The sequence below is a fragment of the Mus musculus genome, chromosome 2, assembly GCF_000001635.26.
Source record: "Mus musculus strain C57BL/6J chromosome 2, GRCm38.p6 C57BL/6J".
NCBI classification, from domain to species: Eukaryota; Metazoa; Chordata; class Mammalia; order Rodentia; family Muridae; genus Mus; species Mus musculus.
In genome coordinates this window covers 128,637,330-128,658,134 of record NC_000068.7, presented here as the reverse complement: position 1 = coordinate 128,658,134, position 20,805 = coordinate 128,637,330, and the positions used below count along the sequence as shown (strand labels likewise).

General features: G+C 40.5%; 1 protein-coding gene across 4 annotated transcripts in view; it reads left to right on the top strand.

Annotated features, from left to right (window-relative positions):
* The window catches only part of Anapc1 (anaphase promoting complex subunit 1), a 77,324-nt gene that overhangs the window by 29,272 nt on the left and 27,247 nt on the right, over positions 1-20,805 (top strand). For 2 of the 4 annotated variants that reach the window (NM_008569.2, XM_030248086.1), the window contains 9 exons: positions 861-1,009; positions 4,890-4,968; positions 5,247-5,283; positions 5,369-5,439; positions 7,761-7,939; positions 9,616-9,830; positions 12,883-13,001; positions 15,418-15,689; positions 16,559-16,793. In NM_008569.2, the coding sequence (NP_032595.2) occupies positions 861-1,009; positions 4,890-4,968; positions 5,247-5,283; positions 5,369-5,439; positions 7,761-7,939; positions 9,616-9,830; positions 12,883-13,001; positions 15,418-15,689; positions 16,559-16,793 (1,356 nt within the window). Of the gene's footprint in view, positions 1-860; positions 1,010-1,039; positions 2,052-4,889; positions 4,969-5,246; positions 5,284-5,368; positions 5,440-7,760; positions 7,940-9,615; positions 9,831-12,882; positions 13,002-15,417; positions 15,690-16,558; positions 16,794-19,813; positions 20,213-20,805 lie in introns of those variants that run through there. The other 2 variants (XM_011239332.3, XM_011239333.3) reach the window with 2 other exon arrangements.

The following is a 20,805-nucleotide window of genomic DNA, read 5'->3' as shown; positions in this document are numbered from 1 at the left end:
GGAAGCATTTGACCTCTGTGTAGAAGGAAGCCACAACTTCTTTAGTTTACCCATTCCAAAACTTAGATAGCCTCTAATGGCAGAGACATGAACCTTCTTCACCTGTGGTGTCCAGTCAGTAGCCAGTGTCACATATTTACTTGGCTTTAATTAGCAGTAAAAGTTTAGGTCCTCGTTGCACTGGCCACATTAAGATACTTAGTAGTCACTTTGCGCTAGGGGTTACCGTCCTGTAGTAGTCACTTTGCGCTAGGGGTTACCGTCCTGGACAGCACCAGGTAAACAACTTACAGCACGGCTCTTCCAGCCTAGACTTGAACTGAAGGGGCTCAGAGAGCAGAGCTGAGCTGAATCTTTTGTGTCCCTTTGTTCTTTCATCTTTATAGAGGTAGTCTGGGTGAAAGCTAGGTTCTTTAAAAACAATTTAAAAAAAAGACTTTTATGTATTTTTTACATGTGTATGGTGCATATGTGTATGCATGTGCCATTACATATGTGTGGAGTGTAGAGAACAACTTTCTGGAGTCAGTTGTCTCCTTCCACCATGTAGACATAGGGATTGAAAGCAGGTTGTCAGGCTTGGTGGCAGGTCCCTTTATTGAGCCATTAGGTCAACTCTTGGCTAGTTCTTCATATGCTTTGTAAATGACGTTGCTAAATTTTATTTACAATGGAATAAAATAGAAGTAATTTAAATTTATAAATAATGTAATCAGCTATTTACTGTGACAGGAATATGATTCATTTTGGATAATATTGAAAATATAATTCTTTTAGTTTGAAAGGATAAGTATTATGACCATCTTTTTTGTCTTAAATGTGTTTGTGTGTCTTTATAAACATTTTGTGTAATTTTAAAGGTCAGATGGGATTTATGCATCATCCCCCATTTTTTACTTCTGAGCCACCAAGTATTTATCAGTGGGTGAGTTCATGCCTGAAGGGTGAAGGGATGCCACCCTATCCTTACCTTCCTGGGATTTGCGAGAGGAGCAGGCTAGTGGTCTTGGTATGTATTTGGAGTATTGACTGATTATCTTATTTCTTTAAATTTTCATACATACAGCGCATACACTATTCACACACAAATTATAGTAAAACTCACATTGTTTCTTTTCCCCCATACAGTTCTGTACACTTCAGCAGATAAATAGTTTTATATAATTGCCATTCTAGTTAGATATTGAACATTTGTAGTAACAATTTTGGAGAGGAGGAGCACCTTTCTTGAATCCTCTTTAGGTTGTTGCATGTGCCACCAGATACTCGCTTCTGTTGCTCACAGACCACTACATACATGTTGCTGCCCCATAGTTTGCTTATCTGATAGCTGGTTTGCTTTCAGTTGTTGGTGGTTATAAGTGCTGATATTCTAAGTAGTCACACACAGGCCTTCACATCAACATACGTTTTTATTTCCTTAGGCCGAAGACTGAGGACTGGGACTAATGGATATACACTAAGTGTACACTTAGCGTTATAGAAATTGCCAACTGTTTTCCAGAGTGGCTGATTGCTTCCCAGTGCCTCCTGCAATGTTAAGATACTGTTTCCTTGAATTCTTGTCCATTATTGACACTTGACAGTAAGCTTGTCTGATCTGTGGTCATACCTCACTGTGCTCTTAAATTGTATTTCCTAGTGACTGTGGTGATGTTTTGAGGTTTCTGTTGAGGAGTTCTGTTAGAATGTGATTTGCTGCTTCTGTCCTGCTTTGTACTTTGTGTCATTGTTCTGCCAAGAAAGCATTTCTCTTTCTTGTTTTTCACATTGCATCTTACCATGTAGACCAGGGTGGTCTTGAACTGGTGACCTTGCCTCAGCATCCAGACTGATGTGATCTTGGGGAAATACTGCCACCCCTGACGTAGGTTGAGTTTCGTTACTCTCTGGATGTCCGTCTCTTTGGATGCCCTTTTGCAGTTGTGCTTCTGTCAGAAGTCTGTTGAGCACATTGTTTCCAGTCTGAACTTTGGGGAAACATTTCCCTGGCTGACTGATGTGTGTGCTCTCCACGTCGTCATTGCTATAGCTTCATAGTAAGCCTGAAGGTTAGTTTGTGTTACTCTTCCATTGCTAGTCTTCTTAGAAGTTGTCTTAACCTTTGCCTATTTTATAATTACTTTATGTATGGTTATTAAAAGTCCTGGTGAAGTAGTTTTCCAAGATGTATATTTATTTTTGGAATGTTGTCCATTTTGAATAGTCAATGCAATCCTCAAACTTGGATATAGAACCACAAGGCATTGCTAAAGTTGAGTTCCTCACTACATATGTTTCTATTTCTTGATGTTGGTACAGTATGTATATAGGCCTGTTAGGGACCTTTCCTGAAATGGAGTCTTCTCAGGCAGACAAGGGACTCTTTTTTTTTTTCTTAAAGATTTTATTTATTATTTTATATATAAGTACACTGTAGCTGTCTTCAGACACACCCGAGAGGGTGTCACATCTTATTACGGATGGTTGTGAGCCATCATGTGGTTGCTGGGATTTGAACTCAGGACCTTGGAAAGAGTAGTCAGTGTTCTTACCCTCTGAGCCATCTCGCCAGCCCCAGACAAGGGACTCAACTACTTTTATCCCCTCTTTTGAAAGTTAGAAAACTGTAAATATCTGTTCATCTTTCCCTTCGCTGTTCTGTTCTGTTCTGCTTCCTGTTGAACAGTGTCTTCTCAGTCCTCCATGGCTCCAGGTAGGGGTATGTAAGGGTAGTTCTGTGTGTTTTTTTAATTCACATATGTAGTCATCACCACCATCTTTCTCTATAATTTTTTCATCACCCAAATTAGTTTCATTTCCTGTTTCTATGATAAAACACCCTGCCCTGAGAAAAGTATCTTAGGGGAGAAAGGGCTTATTTGGCTCACAATTCCAGGTCCATCTCTGGGCAGAAGACAGGGTGTCAGGAAACCGAAACAGCTGGTCACATCACATCTACAGTCAAGAGCAGAGACCAGTGAATTCATGCATATGTGTTTAGTTTGTGCTCTTATTTTACATGGTCTTGGTTCCTCTGCTTAAGGAATGGTCCCACTGAGAATTGCATCAGATAGGGTAGCCAGCATAATCCCTCAGACAGTCTCAGAGGCTAATCTAAGTCTGGATAATTACAAATGTGCCCAAAGGCTTGCGCCTAGGTGTTGAGTTGACAGTACTCTGTAACCCAGGCAGGCTTGGACCATGCACTGTTAGACAGTACTTTCCTCTTCCCTTTGATCCCTGATATCCTCTGTTCTGGCTCTGTGAATTTACCTAAACCTCTTGTTGGAATACTGCTGTAGCCCTTTGGGGGTTTAAGTGATTCGTGGAGATACTTATAAATAAGGATATTATAGCCTCATAGTTAATATAGGAAAAGTGGGAGGCAGAGATGGGAGGAGTCCCCACAAGCTTGCAGGCCCTGGTTTACACAGCAATGAGTAAGAGCCCCTGTTGGTCGTTGGGTGGTACCAGAGAGAGATGGCTCAGCAGTTAAGATCACTGACTTCTCTTCCAAAGGAACCATCATTAAGAGACTTGCCACAAGCAAGGTAGAAGATAAGAACCAACATCTGAGCTTGTCCTCTGGTGTTCACATATATGCTGTGCCATGTACATGTCTGTAGTCATACATGAACACTCAGTAGGAATATGCATACACATATGCATCACACACTGTACAGAAATAATTTTCTAGTGGGTGATGTTAAGTCATTTGAATTGTTTTGCATTTGTTTCTTGCTATTGTTTTGAATATATCTGTTTCTAAAGAAATTAAAGACTAAATGAGATCCTTTGGGATAGCTACCACTGTTAGATACTATTAGGGTATGACTAGGTACCTGTAGGGATAATTAAGAACATAAGCGTATGGAACACCTGAGACTCTTTAATTATGGGAATATAAGGATGTTCCAAAATTTTGTAAATTTTAACATGTATTTACTATAAGCCAAAGCAAATTTATTCTCTGATATGAAATATATGGTCACATAAAGACTGGAATGTGAAGGCATGAAGTACTTTTCTTATAACTGATGGAAACTAGGAACAACCTGTATGTCAATTTTTAAGAAAAAAAATTGAAATTTTACATTGTGTGGGTCTTTTGCTTGTAAGTATACTGTGTACCATGTATATGCAGTGCCCATGGAGGTAAAACATTGACTCCCCTAGAACTGGAGTTACAGATGGTTGAGAGGCACCATTTGGGTGCTGTGAATTGAACCTGGCTCCTCTAGAAGAGGAATCAGTCCTCTTCATTACTGAGCCATCTCTCCAGCCCATGTTCATCACCTTTTGAGTAGATGTAGTAAATTGGTACATCTCTGTAATGGATACTACTCAGTTAAGAGGAACAAAGTACTGATAAAGGAGATGAATCTCAAGGCTATGTTGTAAGTGTAGAACTGGGAAGACTCCGTCCTGTGTGATCCCATTTATATCATGTAGGATAGATGAGCTAAGGGACGGGCAAAATTATTTCTAACATTTGTGTAGAAGGATCATGATAGAACACGAGGGTGGGGTGGGGTGGGGATGATGTTTGGAGTATGATGCACCTTTTTTGTATTGAGAGTGATAGTCACCTGGTTGAGTAAAGTTTGTCCAGACTCACAGTGTTGTACATCTGAAATGCAGGAGTTTTCCCACATTGTGCTTTCATTTCTTTTACTTCAGTGGTTTAATAAGAACAGGTCTGTTTGGATGTGGGGCACAGTTCTGTAATCCCAGCACTAGGGAGTCAGGCAGGAGGCTCAGTAGTTCAAGGCCAGCCTCAGATTCGTGGGGAATTTTTAGGCCACTCTGGGCTATGTGAGACCCTGTTTCTTAAAGAAAAATAGCCAGAACAACTGAAGATTAAAAATAAAAAAACAAAACAAGTAACAAGTTCCTTTTCTCTGCAGAGCATTGCCCTCTATACCCTTGGTGATGAGAGCTGTGTGTCTGATGAAACTTGCCAGTACTTATCCAAAGTAACCTCAAGTAAGTTGTTAAATGTTTGCCTCCCACAGACAGAATATTAACATGTTTTTTAATGCTAGCCCTAGAGACAACATCTTGCCTCTTTTATCACAACTGAATTTCAGATACCAGGCTACTTCAAATCGCACAGACCTGGTTTCTATGGCCAATGCTTGCCATAGTACTGCTTCCTTTATTATTTTTAAAATTTTTGGTTAATGAATTCCAGATATCTTCTGCATGTTGCTTTTCTTACCAGGATGTCTATTAAAATAAAGTTTCCATTTGTTGCCTTTCAGCTCCCCAAAAGCCACAAGCAGAGCAAGAAGAAAACAGGTAGTTTGTTTCGGACTGTGCTTTCATATTTAAAGTTGGAGGCGTTGTTGAGTGTGTGTGTTTAATGTACTTTTGTTCTCCATAGGTTTACTTTCCGGCATTCTGCTTCCGTTTCTGTTCTGGCCGAGAGATTAGTTGTCTGGATGGCCAGTGTAGGTAAGAGCTGTGCTGTTACTGAGGGCCAGGTCCTGCTTCCAGACCACTCTCACTGGAACTGGGAGGCCTGTGGAGAGTCTGGTTTTCTGTAAAGGCTGAAGATTGAGATACTGGTCATTAAGTGGAGCCTTTACAACTTCTATAGTAGAGTAGCTGGGACACCAGCCTTTTATATCGTAGGGCACTGGAAATCTTTATTTCATTCCCTGTGGATCAGTTGAGGCTGCAGATCTGTAAACTGGTCTCAGAATGCAAACTTTAGTTACTATACCTCTAAATGTGAAGCCATTCTGAGATTTCAGTGTAGAAATGGGCACTCTCTTGTCATCTAAGATCAGCTGTGTAGGCCCTTCATAGTGCTCTCAAACAGAAAAGGCTCGAGGTTTTAGGCAGTGTGATGAATGAATACTCAGCTAACAAGAAGGGAGGAAAATTAATTCTTTTTATTTTTAAATATATTATTTATTTATTATTTATATGAGTACACCATAGCTGTCTTCAGACACACCAGAAGAGTGCATCAGATCCTATTACAGATGGTTGTGAGCCACCATGTGGTTGCTGGGAATTGAACTCAGGATCCCTGGAAGAGCAGTCAGTGCTCTTAACCGCTGAGCCATCTCTCCAGCTCAGGAAAATTAATTCTTTATTTCTTGGTCCAAATGCCATCATTCCTGGGTTTAAAAGTGTTTTGTTTGAAAAAATAATTGGGGGGCAAAACCAACAAAGACATCTTGCCAGTAGTGGTACCTTTAATCACAGGACATACTAGGCAGAGGCAGGTGGGGTGTCTCTGAGCTTGATGCTAGCCCGGTCTACATAGCGAGTGCCAGGGCAACTAGGGCTACATAGACTGTGTTCCCTGCTGGGGAAAAACGGTTACTGAAATGAGTTTATGACTAAAAATTGAGACTGCTCTACATAATACCTTAAAAGGCAATACTTCAAAGAGGTCACATGTGTTTCTTGATTATCCCAGGGAGTCTGTTCTCAGTGAAGGTTTTTTTTTTTAAGGGAGATTAGTTATTTTATTATATCATGCACATCACGTGTGTTAGTGCAAATAGTTTAATCTGTACTCCAGAAATTCTATTGTACGTTTTATCTTTACAAAATAGATTTCAAAGAATTATTTACTTTAAAAAAGGTAATTTTGGGGCTGGTGAGATGGCTCAGTGGTTAAGAGCACCCGACTGCTCTTCCAAAGGTCTGGAGTTCAAATCCCAGCAACCACGTGGTGGTTCACAACCATCTGTAACAAGATCTGACGCCTTCTTCTGGAGTGTCTGAAGACAGCTACAGTGTACTTACATATAATAAATAAGTAAATCTTAAAAAAAAAAAAGGTAATTTTGAAGTTATGCATTTCATACCAGTATTTGCAATAACTATATACAAGAGGTACTGGGTACCACTGGCATATCAGCATTCTGTGGTGAGGTGGCTCTCAGTGAAGGTTTTTACAGTTCTTTTTTCTATGACTCATAGAAAAATAACAATAGCTCTTAACAGTGTACATATAGGATGCATAAATGAAAAATATTGGATGAATTTTGTCCATTGTACATCACTTAATATTTACTAAAAGTTACTCTTAAATAAGGAAATATTTTTATTTCAATAATTGATGAACTTCTATATCATAAATAGTGGATAATATTGTGAAGTTTAGAACTTCTTTGCTAGAAAAGAAATTTGAATTGGCCTGAGTTTTACAAGTATTTTAAATATTAAATGTATTTAACATTCAAAAGTATGTGTGAAATGTTTATGTGGAGAATAATACTAAAGTGAATTTGTCTGTTGGTCATTCTCCTTTAGACCAGACCACCTCAGTGCAGCTGGTGCTCACTGCTGTCACTCGCAGGCAGATGTGTTACCTTTGTCTTGCTCAGTTAACCATCTTTAGACTTTGCTTAGGAATGTGTGTTTGAGTGTTTATGTGTATACATACAGTACCACAGTCAGCTGAGCTGATTCATGTAGCTAAGTCATTTATTGAAGACAGAGAATAGGACCTATGCCTTTTAACCCCCGTAATGAAGCAAAGTTCCTATTTCTATTTCTATATTTTGGTGCACATGTGCACAAAGTTTTTTGTGGCTATGATGAACCAGAGGAGTGGAGGTGTCTTTCATACCAACTCCCAAAGTAATGGTAATCAGTTCACATCACTGTTGATTATGGGTGAGATTGCTGCTATTTCCTGTACTTGACCAGCTCTTAGTGCTGGTGACTTCAGTGTTGTTTGACTGACTAGAGGATGATTGGAGAAGTGGCAGATCTCTAGCTGAAAAGCATCTTTCTTTCTTTCACGAAAGGATTCACTTTAAGAGATCTGGAGACTCTTCCCTTTGGGATTGCTCTTCCCATCAGAGATGCGATTTACCACTGTCGGGAGCAGCCTGATTCAGATTGGTCAGAAGCGGTCTGTCTCTTGATTGGACGTCAGGATCTTTCCAAGCAGGCTTGTGAAGGAAATTTACCCAGAGGCAAATCTGTGAGTGTCGACATGGGAAATTCAGTTTTAGCCCCAGATAAAATCAAAGTGGAAACAGTCTTCATTTTCCTTTGCACCTTTATCTATTTTGGTAACTGTGCATATCAGTTTGCCTTTTATGTTATAAAGTCAGATGTAGTTCATGACTGAACATGGGAGTTGTGAACTTAGTGACTGCCCCATGCTGCCTGGCCCTTCCTTTGCTCAGAATCAGGATTGGTACAGAGTCAGCAAGCCGCACGCCATGCCTGTTGTACTTGTACCTGTAGAGGCAAGCAATTACTACATAGGAAACCCCGGAGCCTGTGTACCCTTAATTAGGTACAAATAAATATGTATAACCCCAGAATAATAGTAAAATTAAAGCCTGAGCAAGAATACTTTCTCCTTTAGGGTTAAGTCTATTTTAGAATGAGTTCTAAGAATCCCAAAACAAGGATAATTTCTTGTTTTATTTTTTTATAATTATTGTTGTTGTTTTTATTAGTAGTAGTAGTAGTATTCATTTTTTTTCTTTTTTGAGACAGGGTCCTTATGTAGAGCAGTCAGGCTGTTATAGGACTCATAGAGATTGATGACATCCCTGAGCGAACAGGAGTCAGGTTTGTCTCCTTAGCCTTTGAATCATTACATCATTACAGTGTCGGATGACTATGGGTGTGTTACAGCAGGTCTCCTAGCTCAACAGTTGCATGCTGTGAACTTGGGCCAGATTCAGTTTCCACTAGAGTCTGATCTCAAATTTGTATTTAAATAGCAACTCTAGTTGACTTGGTGTTTGTCTATTTTAAATACAAAATAGTCTTATTTTCTTGATCAAGAAAATCCAGATGTGGTAGTACATGCTTGTAACCGGAACTTGGAAGACTGAGTCAGGAGAATTACCATGAGTTCAAGGATAGTCTGAATTACATACTATGACCCTGTTATAACACACACACACACACACACACACACACACACAAAATCTTTACTATTTAGATTTCTTTTGCTCCTGAAGACCATATAGCATATAAAGGCTATAAATATTAATCTACAAATTATTTAAATGTCAGTCTAGGCAAGTTTATCTAAACTTGCTAAAATTCAACGTGGTTCTGTTATTTGTGTTTATGTTCTGTAGGTTAGGATTTAGAGTCACCTCTCGCCTCTCGATGGCATACATTCTGAGAATTGTGTCCTTAGGTAGTTCTGATGTATGAGCATGATAGTGTTTTTAGCTGGGTCACTGTACATACATCCTGTCTTAGGGAAGCACCATCATGTATGTGGGCTCTTGGTGGAAGTGCTGTGTGGTGCATGTTATAGTTTTAGATTAGTTATTCCATGGGAACCAAAGTAAGTTTTTATCTGGATATATATCACTTTTTTTGTTTTTTTCCAGACTAACACTGTTGCCTCCATACTAAACGAATCAAAAAACTAGCATTTGTAGGAACTAGACACTTACATAGACTCGGGTGATAATGAGATCAGGATCGCGTGGCCAACCTGGGCAACATGGTGCTGTCCCAGTGCAGAAGAGCTCAGCTTGTATGACAGCATTGTTTGACTTCAGAAAGTTTACTGGTTATGCTTACCTCTAGTGTAGAGTTCTGTTCCATTAGCCTGTTTTCCCTTCTCAGGCTAGACATACAACTACCTTTCAAATCACTACTCTAAAATCCATCACACAGGTGCTCTCATCAGAGGTGTCTTCAGGAACTGAGGCAGAGGAGGAAGATGATGGCATGAATGACTTGAACCATGAGGTTATGTCATTAATATGGAGTGAAGATTTACGGGTGCAGGATGTGCGAAGGCTGCTTCAAAGTGCACAGCCTGTCCGTGTCAATGTGGTGCAGTACCCAGAACTCAGTGACCATGAGTTCATTGAAGAAAAGGAAAACAGGTAAAATAGTTCATCTCCTGTCCAATCTGTTACACTTGAGACTAGTTTGCTTTCCTTTAATTTTTTAACTTTGCTTTTTTAAACATTGTGTGTGTGTGTGTGTGTGTTTGTGCGCGCGCGCGCGCGCGTGCTTGTGTGCACACTGAAGTGTGTATGTGGAGGTCAGAAAACAACTTTTGGGAGTCAGTTCTTTCCACTAGGCTTCAGGATAATCCAGCTCAGACCATTAGGCTTAGTGGCGAGTGCCTTTTCTTACTGAGCTGTCTTGCCAGCTTGGTGGTTATTAAATGTTATCTTGCTATGGTTTAGAATTACCTGGGAGAGAATTTAATTTGAGGACTTAGACCAAGTTGATCTGTAGGGAATTGTCTTACATAAGCTAAAATGAAGTAACTTACTTTGAAGTTAAGAATCTACCTTTTATATTAACTTTATATCTAATGCCAGCAAACCATCTATAGCTTAAAAATGCTTTTTGGCTTTTGAGGATATAATTGTACCCTCCTCTTGAAATATAACAGTTACTTCAGAAAAGGCAAATCTAAGAGAGTAACAGAATTTGTAAATGAAGTATATACGGGACTTATTCTTCTCTGTCTTAATCTAGGAATAGACTTTGGGGCACTTGTTTGTTAATTTTTAGTGTGCTTTAAACTCACACAACTTGTGTTAGATACTTTTGCTGTTGTGAAGAAATACCTCACAAAACACTTCGGAACAGAAGCTGACTTTTGAGCACAGTTCTAGAAGGAGTGAGGCAGGTGCTAGGAGTGGCCCGGTCTGTAGGGACAGGAGCATGAGGCGACTTGTTCCCTTCTACTCAAACCTCTCCTTTATCCTGTCCTCCCCTGGCGTCAGACTTATGAGTTGCTTAGCTGCCCTTGATTTCTCTCTAGCTCAGGCAGGGCTTGCATTGAGCTTCTGATTTGAGGAGCTGGAATTATAGGTGTGTGAACCAACCCAGCTTCTTACACTGTTTGAAGGGCAGTCGCTACTATGCTTAGCTGCAGTCCACTGAAAGTCCTCAATTCTCTCTGTTTTCTCACCACATGGACTCCGGTTATCATATGCAATTGAGGGTAGAGCACAGAGTTAAGAATGGGGGCTTTTGTAGTAAGACTGTAGTAATTGCTGGATGAGCTTGGATAAATGGCTTAAAATGTTATTTTATGCATTGCTTCAGCTATTATAGACATGAGTGTAACAGTTATACCTCATTAGCTACTGCTATCAAGTCAGGTTTTTTTACAGAACACATAAAATACTTGGAGTGCATAGTAGACTCACTGTAGTCAGCTATTAATAACAGTCCATTTTGATTCTTTTTCTTTGTAATCTTTTAGTACAGTGGCTCTCAACCTTCCTAATGCCAACCCCTTAATACAGTTCCTCATGTTGTGGTGATCCCCCAGTCATACGGTTATTTTCATTGCTACTTCATAACTGTAATTTTGCTACTGTTATGAATTATAATTTAAATATCTGATATGTTGATGGCCTTAGGTGACTCCTGCATAAAGGTCATTTGACACTCTCCCCAAGGGCTCACTACCCACAGGTTGAGAAACACTATTTTATTGTATCTGAAATCAAAATGTATCCTTTGGTTAGTACCTAAGTCTCATTGGAGCTCTTTTTTCTTGGCACTTAATGGGACCATGAAGCGTCCTGTTAGTGGCCTTATGCATCCAGGGCCACAGCATTGATGCTGTTGACTTAATTTAATGACTTTCGAGTGTAATTGGATTATGTGTAAAACACCAAAACATTCTGTAGGATCCCCAGTTATTGAACTGCTGTAGTTCCAAGGAATGTTAGAATCCCCTGTAATGAGCTAGTATAGTAGTACATTTATGTAACTAGGGAGAAATCAACTTAATGAATATTTTTTTTTTTTTTTGGTTTTTCGAGACAGGGTTTCTCTGTACTGTATAGCCCTGGCTATCCTGGAACTCACTTTGTAGACCAGGGTGGCCTCGAACTCAGAGATCCACCTGCCTCTGCCTCCCGAGTGCTGGGATTAAAGGCGTGCACCACCACGCCCGGCTATGAATATTTTTGTTAGCAGAGAATGCTTAACCCTTTGTTAACTTCTGAAGGACCTTTCTTTAATATCAAATAAAACTTTTAAAACCATTTATTTCTTTTTTTTTTTAAAGGACTTATTTATTATTATACTTAAGTACACTGAAGCTGTCTTCAGACACACCAGAAGAGGGCGTCAAATCTCATTACGAATGGTTGTGAGCCACCATGTGGTTGCTGGGATTTGAACTCAGGACCAGTGCTCTTACGCGCTGAGCCATCTTGCCAGCCCACTTTTTTTTTTGTTTTCAAGACAGGGTTTCTCTGTGTAGCCCTGGCTGTCCTGGAACTCACTCTGTAGACCAGGCTGGCCTCGAACTCAGAAATCTTCCTGCCTCTGCCTCCCAAGTGCTGAGATTAAAGGTGTGCTGCTAAAACCATTTCTTAGTTATGAATGGCAACTTTGAAACATTTTGTTAGTTTTTTTCTCAAGGACCTATTTAGAGTAGATTCAATGCAGGAACCAAGGTGAGGCGTTAAGTTTCTCAGTGTGACCAACAGAAGCCATTTTGACTTTGAGCAGGCTGGTGTGTGGCTCTGGTGACTGTTTGCGTCCTTCCTTGTGTAGGGACAGAGGCAAGGGGCATTCTTTGGCAGTATTGGTGGAAGGAGTGAGGGGTGGACCTCAGCAAGCTAACGCAGCTCAACTGAAAGTCACACCGAGAAGGACGACCCAGATAATATACATAATATACTTTCTTTGAACAGGTTAGCCTGAGTAGAGCTTAGGTTTCATGTTTTACAGCCCCAGGAGAATTGGATTTCGTTTAGAGCAAAGGAACTCCTTGCTTCAGCATCCTGATGGGAGTAGACTTGTGAGAGGAATTGCGGGTCCTCCTATCTCTGGGGGTTTGTTTTGTGAAGACTTGATTGTCTATCTTAGTTCCTCTCAGAATAATTTCCTCCTGTAGATTCCAGCTGTGAACACTGCTAACAGTTTGTGTGTTGGTTCGTATTTTCATTACAGACTGCTCCAGTTGTGTCAGCGAACTATGGCCCTTCCAGTAGGACGAGGAATGTTTACCTTGTTCTCATATCATCCTGTTCCAACAGAGCCGTTGCCTGTTCCTAAATTGAATCTGACAGGTATGTTCAATTCTATGCTCATTAACAGTAGACTAAGTTCATAGTTAAAACCAAAGAAAGTTTCTCTGCCCTCACTGATTTTTAAGCATTAATAGCTGCTCTGGTGGCTTTTGAAACTCCAATACAAATTGTATTACTTTTCCGTAGCTGTGACAAAATACTGCTGTCAAGCAGCTTAGGGGAGAGGAGAGTCTCTGGCTCCTGGTTTAAGGGGATGCAGTTTATTACTGCAGGAAAGCGTGAGGATGGGGACAAGTTGTGGCTGGAGCTTCCTCAAATCTGAACAATGAGACGCAGACAGGACGGCTGGAAACCGCAGGACCAGCTCTCAGTGTCTCGATTCTTCCAGTAGTTCCCAAATGCCACACTCTTCCAGAACAGCACTGCCCACGGGGACAAAGGAGTTAGAATATAGCCTACTACTAATTTTGCATTTTAATGTGATTATTTTAAGATATAAAAAGTTGGAAGAGTTATTGTTGAAGAAGATGGAACTATTTAGGGCTGGATGTGGTGGCACACCTTCCATCTCAGCATGTGGGAGGCAGAGGCAGGGGAATCTCTTGAGTTCCAGACCAACTGGGGTAACATAGTGAGATTCTGTTTTGTTGTGTGTTGCTAAAGTCTAATTTGTACAGTATTCATTCTCTTGAGATACTCATTGTTTCTCTGTGTGTGCAGTTACAAATAAAACACTGTTCATCTCTTCAGAATTTGTTTTTGATGATGTTTTCAAAGTTCTGAAGATTTTGGTAGCTTTCTTTGTTCATTAATTTATTTAATTTAAATGTCCATCTCGTTGTCATTTTGGCACGATTGTTATCATAGCAGTCTCATAAATGTCCATTGATGACTCAAACTAACATAAGCCATTTAGAATATAAAGATGATTTCGCCATGTCGGTGTACACAATATGTATAGAAACTCAAAAGAATTAGAAAAAAATTGAACTGAACTTATAGCATCACAAATAATTTATATCGCTTGTGGATCTTCACCTGAGAGAGTGTTCCTTACTAGTTCCCTTGGTAACGTCTCTGTAAACAGATACTTTCTGTTTTGGCCCAGTGTCTTTGTCTTACTATATATAGCTCAGGCCAGCCTCAAAATTTCCATCCTCCTGTGAGGCCTCTTGAATGCTGGGATTATAGGCATGTGCTACCATATTCAGTTAAATTTGGCATTTTAAAAGAAATTGCTTAGTTGTTGTGTATGTGTGTGCATATGGAGGTGAGAGAACAGAGCTGCAGTTAGGTGGCCATCACCTGATGTGGATGCACGGAAGTGGTCCGAACAGTACAGCCATCCATCTCTCCAGCTACAAGTTTGGCATTTTTTTTTAAAGACTTATTTATTATATGTAAGTACACTGTAGCTGTCTTCAGACACACCACAAGAGAGCATCAGATCTCATTATGGATGGTTGTGAGCCACCATGTGGTTGCTGGGATTTGAACTCATGACCTTCAGAAGAACAGTCAGAGCTCTTAATCACTGAGCCATCTCTCCAGCCCAAGTTTGGCATTTTAAACAACAACATATTTAGATACTTACAGTTAGACGTGAAGAGGATGGATATACAAGTCAAAAAAAGGGCAGATTTCTGAAAGTTAAACATTTTCATTGCTTTAATCCTCAGACAACAACACAGGAGTGAGTGTTAGAAATGAGCATTAGTGCCCCCAGTCAGCTGTTGAAATTGGTCACTCATGTAGTTTAAACTGTGACATTGGCCTTCATTTAGTTTCCGTCTATCTCTGCAGCTGCAAACACTGTAGAGCAGTGAGAACTCTGACCTGTCTGTTTGAAGTCAAAGCTGTCAGTTATTTTATTGTGTGTTAACAAAATGGACCCTGAAAATATTCTAAATAATATAGTTTGCTTTGTTTGATTGTTGTTTTTGGGAACAGAGTCTCAGTATGTAACCCTGAACTCTGACTGGCCTGGAACTCTATGTAGATCAGATTGGGCTCCAATTCATGGAGATCCAGTAGCCTTTGCCTCTGGGTTTTTGGGGTTATAGGCTTGTGCTGCTATGGCCAGGCAGTGTGTGTGTGTGTGTGTGTGTGTGTGTGTGTGTGAGAGAGAGAGAGAGAGAGAGAGAGAGAGAATTTGAAATATTTATTTTATGTGTATATGTGTATCTGAGTGTTTGCATGTGTACCACGTTTGGGAAGGACTCTAAGGAGGTCAGAAGAGGCATTGAATCCCTAGGAAACAGAGTCACACAAACTTGTGAGTTGCCATATGGATGCTGGGAAGTAAATCTCAGCCCTCTGCAAGAGAAGCAAGTGCTCTTAACTGTTGAGCCATCTCTCTAGCTCTTAATCTGGGGTTTTGAATGTAACTTTATTTCAAAGACTTGAATTTTAGTTATGTAAATTCTCCTAATTCCTTTCTCCTCTGTCTGCCTAGGGCGAGCCCCTCCACGAAACACAACTGTAGATCTTAATAGCGGAAACATCGACGTGCCTCCCAACATGGCCAGCTGGGCCAGCTTTCATAATGGTGTGGCTGCCGGCCTGAAGATAGCCCCAGCCTCCCAGATAGACTCAGCTTGGATCGTTTACAACAAGCCAAAGCATGCTGAGTTAGCCAATGAGTATGCCGGCTTTCTCATGGCCCTGGGTCTGAATGGGCACCTTACCAAGCTGGCTACTCTCAATATCCATGACTATTTGACCAAGGTGAGAACATGGCATCCCTATCCTGGTGTTATGCCAGCCACATAAATCTACTGCAGTACCTCCTGATTGTTCTGCTTGCCCCGCCTTATTCCCGCACCTCTAACTGTGTTCCTCTCATAGCAGGAAACAGAGTCTAAAGTGTTGATCAGTGTGTCTCTTAACTCAGAACCATTTAGCCATCTTCCCTTGTCTCGGTCTGCTTCTGGGGCCTGAGTGGTCCTGCTCACTTCTGCAGCCTTTGGACTACTGTTCCATTGCTCTTTCTTTGAGTGTCCCACTTTCTTCTACTTTACCGGCCAACGTGATCAGGTTCATTAGACATTCTAATAATTCTCCAGCCCTTCCTAATAAAAAATATTAGTCTCTTTTAAATAGTCTTCATATTCTCTGTGTTTTTAAAAAAATCAATTGTGGCTTTATATGTCTTTAATTTGGCATGTTTCCCCATTAGAACACTGTGAGCTGAGAGCGCTTATTTGCCACTGTGCTCTCAGTGCCTACCATGTAGAGCTGCTTATTGAAAGAGGCTGGCACCGTTCTACTTCAAATGATTTGTGGGGCTGAGGAGATCGCTCAGTTAGTAAAGTACTTGTCATGCAAACATGAAGACTTGAATCTAATTCCCAACACTCACGTAACCATGCCAGCAGTGGGCTAGCACTCTTGTAATTCTGGAGTCCGGAGGTGAAGAAAAGAGGAGCCCAGGGGCTTGCTGGTAGCCAGACTACATGATTGTGAGTTTCAGGTCCCGTGCCTCAAAAACTAAGATGAATAGCTTTCTGTGGACAACATGAAAGGTTAATGTCTGTTCTGAAAACGTGCTTGTGTGTGTGTTCTAGCATTGAGTTTTATTTTGTGTGCCTTTGTAGGGCCATGAAATGACAAGCATTGGATTGCTACTTGGTGTTTCTGCTGCAAAGCTTGGCACCATGGACATGTCAATTACCCGGCTCCTCAGCATTCACGTTCCTGCTCTCTTACCCCCGACATCCACAGAGCTTGACGTGCCTCACAATGTCCAAGTGGCGGCTGTGGTTGGCATTGGCCTTGTGTATCAGGGCACAGCTCACAGACACACTGCGGAAGTCCTGTTGGCTGAAATAGGTATGCAGTTAATAGTGCTGAATTCTTACAGGTGTACATTTTCCACTCAAACATATACCCTCAAAAAATGATAAAATTATGAACACTAAAGAAAACAAAGAAGAGCTTTTATGAGCAAAGCTCACAAGTAATGGGGCCAGAGCTTCTGTGGCCGTGCAGGGCAAGCCTGGATGGACAAGCCCACAACGACCTCTGCTGGACACACCTGGACGCTCAGCTCACACCAGGCAGTGTCTAGCAGTGGCCTACACTTAACATGCCATTGTTCTGGTTTCTAATACCACCTTGTTTTCTTCTGTTGGACAAGAACACTTTTTTTTTTTTTTTAAGATTTATTTATTATTATATCTAAGTACACTGTAGCTGTCTTCAGATGCACCAGAAGAGGGCGTCAGATCTCATTTCGGATGGTTGTGAGCCACCATGTGGTTGCTGGGATTTGAACTCGGGACCTTTGGAAGAGCAGTTGGTGCTCTTAACCACTGAGCCATCTCTCCAGCCCCCGGACAAGAACACTTGGGAAACCAGGCGATTATGTCCTGTTACCTGTGCATACCTCCTATCTTTCGCTTACCTTTCAATCACTGGATGTAAGGGCTTTACATCTTAATGTAGAAGGTAAATAAACAGTGTTATACTTGTATTGTTTAGGGAATAGTGTTGGAAATCTGTGGGTGTTCAGTGACAGTAGAGTTGTAGAAGTATTTTTGGTGTGTGGTTGATTGATTTCATGGGTGCAGAATCTATAGATGTTAGGCCAATCTTTGACAAAGTTTAACTTACAAATTAAAGTAACAAATGAACAGCAGCAGCTGCTGTTAGAGTGGGGTGATTACAATGGTCTAGTGACATTAGGCAGGTTTATTTCTAGAATTTGGCATTTAATGTGTGCAGAATGTTACTACCAGTAGGGAAACTATGGAAAGTCAAACCTTTGGCGTTCTGAACTTCAGAGTGTTGATAGTGAGGATGCATTATTCTTTTGCATGATTGTATCAGGTAGCTGTTGCTGCTCCGCTTCTACATAATGATCACCATAGAGCACCTTCTGGCTGCACATCTATGGTTTGCTTGATCTGGTTCTGCTTCACCTGTTGTTCTAGGCCCCAGGCTAGAGGTCCATATTTTGTCTTATTATGTGTATGCAGGGAGCTCAGTAGTAAAAGTATGTTTCAGTCCTTTGCGATTGTGTCAGCTAAAGCCCAGCCCACTTGTAGCAGGTCCACCATAAAGCTGTAAGGCGGTGAGTGCACATAGAACATGTGGCTGATGGGGCTGAGGCTGTGATCTGCTGTAGTGGGAATAGAAGTTATTTATAAAACAAAAACAAAGAAATATTATAAAAATGTTTTCATTTTAATCCCAGGACATGGGGCTGCTTCAGATTGTCCACAGCGGCTGACTAGGATTTGCCTTGTGCTCAGCAGGGGTGTGATTTTGCCAGCTGCAGATAGTTTCTACAATTGTGTGACATTTGGAATTTTCAGGTCTTTTCAGAGGGTATAAAAATGCCAGGGCCCAAGAGATGTGTTGTTAGGGGTTGTTAGTTGGTTATTGGGTGTTGGTGGTGATGGGTTATTAGTTGCTGTTATTCATGGTTTGTTAAGTAGTTATATACAGTGAAGAAAAAGGAACGGATCAAATTTGCCCCCAAGGAAGTCGATGCCCCTAATGAGCAAGAAGTAGTCACCTCTTTCCATTCCCTGACTTTATTTATCTCTTTCCTTTCCTCTCTTTTGTTTCTCTTACCTAGTGTTTAGGGTCTAAGAGTGTAGAAGAAAAGGGTTGGAGAAGAATGGAAGAAAGAAGAGCCCACAAAGTAGCCAAAAGATTAGCTACAATTCCTATACCAAAATGCAAAATAGCATAAATTAGAAGTCTGAAAAAAGGTCCTCAAAGGTCCTGAGCACCGCAATTTAGAGTTTACTCATTTAGAGGGCAAACACAAGCTGCCGTACCAGTGCTGTCTGGTGATGCAGCCCATTCACAGCCACAGTGCATCTCTCAAATTCTGTAGACAAGGTTTCATCTTTGATTCATATGTGTTTCTTGATAAAGTTATCACCAGAATGCACATGGGATTTATATTCTGCCTTTGAAAATGCTTCATTGTCAGAGTACCTTTTAAAATTAATTTAATATTGTATATATTACAAAGTTTTCTAAAATGCCCCATTGTGTTATTTTAGAACTTTTATTAGTTTGCTTTAAAATTTTCTTTTTTTAATTTTATATAGACGTATGTATGTATGTATGTTTGTATGTACATTTGTGTGTATGTATGTGTGTGTTTTGCCTGCATGTATGTCTGCACACCATGTACAGTGCCCAGGAGAGGGTGTTGGGTCTTTTGGAACTGAGTTAAGACAGTCGTTAGCTGCTGTCACATGGGTGCTGAGAGGTGAGTCACCTCTCCAGTCACACCCTCCTTTTTTTTTTTTTTTCTTCTTTTAAACAGTATAGTGTCAGCCAATGCTGTTCTTGAATTCTTTTTCCTCCCTCCACCTCCCATGTGCTGGGATTAGAGCAAGCACCATCATGTCAAACTACTTTCAGGGGCCATTTCTGACACTCTGCTATTATATGCATAAGTATTATACTAATCACGGTCACATAACCTTTTCTTTTGAATGCCAGTTTTTTTACTCTGGAGGACAAAATTCCAGAAGTTCTGGAAGGAGGAGAGGTCTTTATACATAACACATTTTGTTTTCCTAAAACAGTGGTTCTCACCCTACTTAGTATTGTGATCCTTTAGTACAAATTCTTCATGTTGTGACCCACAACCATAATATTATTTTTGTTGCCATTTCATAACTATAATTTTGCTACTCTTACGAATCATAATTAAATATTTGTTATACAGGATATCTTATATACCACCCCAAAGGGGTTGCTACCCACGGGTTTTGAACCAATGCCCTAAAGCATATCATTAGTAAAATGGAATGCTTTTGAAAGTATGAATTTTTACCATAGACACACATGATTGTAACTGTACTTTTGACTACTTTAATTAGGTTCTTTTACCTCGAACTCTTCTCTACCGATATCCCCTCCAACCCTACCCACAACACTAGGTAGGAGAGAAAGAAGGTAAGAGGGGAAAGGTGGTATCAATCTTGTTAAACTACTTCCTCCTGATTAGGAGCATTGAGTTCTTTGGGGCAAGGCCAGTCTTTGTCGTCCAATTTCTTCTCATCTCTTTGCTCAAAACCACTTGACAAACAACAACAGCAAGAGGGGCAGGAGACTCCTCCGTATCTCTTGGGGCTCTGGCATTTTTATACCCTCTGAAGAGTCCCCAGAATTCCAAATGTGAACTAGCCTCAGCTTGGCAGAATCACGCCCCTGCCAGAGCATGAGACAAATCATAGCTAGCTACTGTGGACAATCTGAAGTGGCCCCATATCCCACACCTGGGATTAAAACAAAAACAGTCTTATAACATATCTGTGTTTTTAAAGAAAGCAAAATTCTCACTACACATGATATATAGAATGAAATGGAAATCTGTAAACACACTTTTTAATTTAAAAGCAGAAAGTAAATGCACATTTTATTTATTATTCACTTGGGACATTTTAAATCACATCTAATGAATGCATTTGAAAATAATAAAAAAATTTAAATTGTAAATTTTATTTTTAGTAAAAGCAGTTTTTTTAAAAGTAATTGTCTCGTTTTTTAAGTGTTGAGGCTGGCTGTAGTGTGGAGGTCAGAGGATGGTTTGCTGGGTTGCTCCCCCTCTACTCCCCACCAGTCCCCATGTGTCTACTGGGCTGGGGTTGCCCTTCCCTCATGTGTGTGCTAGTATAGCACTTAGGTTGTCATGCTTGGCAGCACTGGGTTCTGGCCAGCCCCAAAGTAATTGTCTCTTTAAAAAGCCACAATTCTTACTTCTTGGCATTTTGGGGGGGGGGGGGGGAGGGGTAAAACCCAGGTTGTCGCAGTATTCGAAAGTCATTGCTGATAGACACTTTAATAAGTAAGTTTAAGAGTTTTAGGTAAA